The 5,658-nt window shown below is 38.2% G+C and overlaps 1 protein-coding gene across 1 annotated transcript; it reads left to right on the plus strand.

Annotated features, from left to right (window-relative positions):
- The first annotated feature begins 4,712 nt into the window (after positions 1-4,712).
- Positions 4,713-5,658, plus strand: LOC126011216 (olfactory receptor 2A12-like). Its single transcript, XM_049774952.1, is given in 2 exon segments — positions 4,713-5,008; positions 5,010-5,658. Coding segments are annotated over 2 exon segments (945 nt in total).

Raw genomic sequence — 5,658 nt, forward strand, 5'->3', positions numbered from 1 at the left:
TCCTGGAGGCCTAGTAGGTGAGTACACATCCTTAAAAGTTATACTATGAACAGTGCTTTGAATTTCTGGGCAATTTAATTTATTTGATGCTATCATCCCTATAGGAGCACAGCAACTTAACAGAATAGACAGCTAATATCAAGAGCTTACTAAATGTTTTGCACTGAAGATGCAATAATTTTCACAAATGTGCTTGGTACTGTACTTTTTCATTTTACTTTCTTTTTAAAAAACTTTATTCTTTTCTTTTTTCTTTTTTAATTTTTTCTTTCTATTTTTCTATTACTTTGCTTTCACTTATCTGGAAATAAATGTATTATAATCAACTATGTCAACTATGTGATTCATTTTCTTTAAATAAAGTAAAAATAAAATACCTGAAACACACTTCAGTAGTCAAAAAGTCACAGCTGGCATTGCTGGGTGTAGCATCTTCCTCAAATTCATTCCCATGCCACCATGTAAGTAGAACTCAGAGTCAGCATACAAATGCAACCTCAGAGAGACAGCATGGATGTGTAACTTCAGAGAGCCAGCATGTGTGTGCAACCTCAAAGAGGTAACATGCATATGCTGCCCTATCCATTCCAGCAGCAACACCCCAAAAAAGTGAATTGTTAATTTAAGAATAATTTTATTATTCTTATTTTATTTTAACACAATAATTTTATTGTGTTTACAAGCACAACAAAGTAAACTGTTTTGTGCCTTCTGGAAGGCAGGCTTAGGAGGTGAGGGGGAAACTGCAGACTGGTAGAGTAGGTCTACATTGGTGGTAGCATTGGTATTGAAATGATGAATATCTGGAACAACTGTATTATGAACAACTTTGTAAATTATGATGTTTAAATAAAGTTAAAGAGCTTACTAGGGGCTGTGATAGCACAGTGGTAGGACATTTGCCTTACATGTGGCTGACCCAGGACAGACCTGGATTAGATCCCCAGCATCCCATGTGGTCCCTCAAGCCAGGAGTGATTTCTGAGTGCATAGCCAGGAGTAACCCCTGAACGTCACCGGGTGTGGCCCCAAAACAAACAAACAAACAAAAAACAAACAAACAAACAAACAAAAAAAGAGCTTACTAAACCTTCTGCCATTATATTAATGACTTCATTGGAGATATAATAATTTTCTCAAATGTACTTGCTACTATACTTTTCCTTTTATTCTTCTCTTCCTTTTTCCTTCTAATTTTTTCAGTAAGTTTTCTTTCACTTATTATGGTCAATTATGTCAACTATGTAATGCATTTTCTTTAAGTAAAGTAAAAAGTATTTTTAATAGTGAACTCAGACCCCCAGCTAACACCATGTATGAAGGTAAAATCCAAATGGATTAAAAACCTTGATATCAGATCTGAAACTATAAGATATATATAACAACATGTAGGTAAAACACTTCATGACATTGAGACTAAAGGCATCTTTAAGGAGGAAACAGCACTCTCCAAACAAGTGGAAGCAGAGATAAACAGATGGGACTATATTAAGCTGAGAAGCTCCTGCACCTCAAAGGAGATAGTGCCCAGAATAGAAAAGCCACCCACTGAGTGGGATAAATTATTCACCTAATACCCATCAGATAAAGGACTAATATCCAAAATATACAAGGTATTGGCCGAACTATACAAGAAAAAAATCTAACCCATCAAAAAAATGGGGAGAAGAAATGAACAGACACTTTGTAAAAGAAGAAAGGCAAATGGCCAAAAGGCACATGAAAAGATGTTCCACATCACTAATCATCAGGGAGATGTAAATCAAATCAACTATGAGGTACCACCTCATGCCACTGAGATTGGCACACATCATAAAGAAGGAAAACAAGCAGTGTTGGTGGGGATGTGGAGAGAAAAGAACTCTTTTTTCACTGCTGGTGGGAATGCTGGTCTAGTCCAATCTTTCTGGAAAGTGATATGGAGATTCCTCCAAAAACTGGAAATTGAGCTCCCATACGATCCAGCTATACCACTGCTAGGAATATACCTGAGGAACACAAAAATACAATACAAAAATCCCTTCCTCACACCTATATTCATTGCAGCACTATTTACAATAGCCAGACTCTGGAAACAACCAAGATGCCTTTCAACAGATAAATAGCTAAAGAAACTGTGGTACATATACACAATGGAATACTATGCAGCCATCAGGAGAGATGAAGTCATGAAATTTTCCTATACATGGATGTATATGGAATCTATTGTGCTGAGTGAAATAAGTCAGAGGGAGAGAGAAAAACACAGAATAGTTTCACTCATCTATGGGTTTTAAGAAAAATGAATGACATTTTTAGCAGTATCTCAGAGACGAGAGACATGGGCTGGAAGGTGCAGCTCATGACATGAAACTCACCACATAGAGTGATGAGTGTAGTTAGATAAATAAACTACACTGAGAACTATCATAACAATGTGAGATGAATTAAGGGAAGTAGAAGCCTGTCTCAAGTACAGGTGTGGGTTGGGTGGGGGAGGAGGGGAGATCTGGGAAATTGGTGGTGGGAATCTTGCACTGGTGAAGGGAGGTGTTCTTTACATGACTGTAATAATACAAACTACAATCATATTTGTAATCATGGTGCTTAAATAAAGATAATAAAAAAGTATTTTAAAAAGATTCAGATTTGATGTTCAAACTCTGGGGAATTCAAAGACTCAGGGAGCTCATTAGGAAGATTCTGAATTTGTCCTCCCTGAGACCAAGATCTTCCTGGAAACTGAGCTTTAAAGTTGAGCTCCTAGACTCCTGACTCATTCCTCACATAAAGCCCAGCAAAGCAGGTAATGTGTGTGGTGGTGGGAGCAAGGTACTTAGACTTGGTGTAGTTTTCATTTGAGGCATCCCTTCCGTGTGCCCTGGCCTCTATGTCTACAAATCTTCACTGTGGTATCTCCCCTGTCATGCTTCTTGATGTGTTCTTGTCTATCTCTTCCTATTCTTTGTGGGCCATCACTTTTTCCTTATCTTTCTGCCTTTTCTTTTTAACTATATCAGTCCAACTGTCCAACTATAGTTTGCACATCCTCTTACTTTACTATATTTATCTGACTAGTATGTGATCTCCCCTCAAGACATGTGATCTTCAGTTGTCAATGTAGATAAAGATAAGGATGAAGAACTGTTGTTGGCTTGGGCTGACTCTCTGTTTCCATTCTAATCATGGGGATCCATGAAATTTGGTAAGACAAGGGGTGACAAGTAGAAGTAGACAAGAATATAAAAGAGGAAATGTTAATGTTATGGAATACAGGAATCCTGAAGGATAGCTGTAAAATTTGGAGTTGCTCAGAATATTTAGAGGAGGGAGAACAAGGCAGATATATCTTTGTGACTATAGTACCAGTCCAGTGCTGTCTGTCTATGCTATTCATTACCAGAGATGGTGGGAAATACTGAGTATATTTTGGGAGTTTGCTCCTCTTCCCCCATTTTTTGTCTACTTCTCCTCTAAGCATCCCTTGATTTTCTCCCATGTACATTCTGAACCATGTTATAACTACTTGAACAGAGGTCAGAGTGAAGAGATTTATTTATTTATTGGTTTGGGGGCCATACCTTCACACCTGACAGTGCTCAGGTGTGACTTCTGAGCTCTGTTATTAGGAATTACTATTCCTATGAAGACTTGTAAGAACATATGGAATGCTGGAGACCAAATTCTGGTGGGCTGTATGCAAAGCAAGTTTCCTACCTGCTGTGCTATCATTCTGGCTCCTAGAGACTTTTTTTTTTTAAATAAAATTGCTTTGGGGGCCAGGCGGTTCAAGTGTGGCTCAATCATCAAAAACAACAACAAACAAACAAACAAAAAATCCACCACCACCACAACAACCAGTCCTGGACATTGTGGCAAAGACACTTATGTAACAAACATAATTGGCAGCTAATTCTCAAGAGGAAGACAATGTGGGATAAGCAAAGGGATTCCAGTAGGAAGTGTATTTCAAGAGCTATATCACATAGTAAAATTTGTGTTTGGTTTCAGACTCAATAAATTTGAAGTGTGTATTAAATATCCAAGGGCAGAGTTTAAATAGGAAATAGGGATACATAGAATGTAAGGGAGGGTCTGGACATAGGCTATAAATATTGGAGGTATATAAGACATAAGACTTGCTTACTTCAGGCTGATGTTTTGGTTGTAGGTGAGATAGTTTTCTTTTTGGAGTTGGTAAATAATAAAGTAAAATAATTCTCTTCACAATAAGTATAAAGAATGTATAGGGCAAAAATTCAGTTGTGTAACAGATTTGATACACATATGCTGCAGAATTCTTGTCAAATGTTTGACATTTCAGCTATTCAGTATTCACCCTAATACTTAATTCTTATCAGCCACAGTAGAAGTGGACCCCTCTCTGATTTGAATTCAATTTCTGCTTTTATGGTCTATATCCCACTTTTTCCTACTTTATCAAAACTTTGGTCTATCATTTAGTCTCACACTCCTACAGTTTTGTACTTCTCTATTAATTGGCTGTATTCTTTGCCAATAGCCCTTTAGCAGTCTTATCATCTTTGTCTTCCTATTAATATGCCATTTTACTATATAATCTTGAAATTCTTTTGAAAAATTAGTCTCAACATTTTCAGTTTGCTAATATGTACTTACTTTATTACTGGAATTGACACTTCTATGCAGTAGGGTTTGAATTTGGAGATTTCAGCTTATAAATGAGTGTTTTGTTCCTTCTCTACACTAGAAGGATGCAGGAATTCTTCAGGGGAAACTACAGCTCTCTTACTGAGTTCATTCTTCTAGGATTCTCCCAGAAGGAAGAGGTAAATGCTATTCTATTTGGTGTCTTCTTCTTCCTCTACCTCATCACTCTCCTGGGCAACGGGCTCATTATCACCTTGATTCGCATGGATTCCCGCCTCCACACACCCATGTATTTTTTCCTAAGTGTCCTCTCCATACTGGATATGGGCTATGTCACCAGCACAGTGCCACAGATGTTGGTGCATCTGGTCTGCAAGAAGAAAACCATATCTTTTATTAAGATGTGCCCAGATGTACATCTTCCTGATGCTAGGAATCACTGAATCTTGGCTCTTTGCAATAATGGCTTATGACAGATATGTGGCCATTTGCCATCCCCTGAGATATAAAGTCATCATGAGTCCTTCGTTGTGTGGGTCTATGGTGGCCTTTTGTGCTTTTTGGGGGATTAGTTGTGCCCTGATATATACTGTCTCTGCTATGATACTTCCTTATTGTGGCCCTAATGAGATCAATCATTTCTTCTGTGAAGTACCTGCAGTCTTGAAGTTAGCCTGTGCTGACACATCTCTCAATGACCAAGTGGACTTCATCCTGGGCTTCATACTTCTGTTGATCCCTCTTTCCCTCATCATCATTGTCTACATCAATATCTTTGCTGCCATATTGAAAATCCGCTCAGCCCAGGGGCGACTGAAAGCTTTTTCTACCTGTGCTTCTCACATCACTGTGGTCACTATGTTCTCTATCCCATGTATGGTAATGTACATGAGACCTGGCTCTGAAGCTTCACCAGAAGAGGACAAAAAGTTGGCTCTGTTCTACAACGTCATCTCTGCCTTCCTCAACCCTATTATATATAGCCTTAGGAACAAAGATGTAAAGAGGGCTTTCCTCAAAGTGACAGGATGGGGGAAAGCTTCAGAATAA

This window comes from Suncus etruscus, chromosome 6, assembly GCF_024139225.1.
Source record: "Suncus etruscus isolate mSunEtr1 chromosome 6, mSunEtr1.pri.cur, whole genome shotgun sequence".
Classification (NCBI taxonomy): Eukaryota; Metazoa; Chordata; class Mammalia; order Eulipotyphla; family Soricidae; genus Suncus; species Suncus etruscus.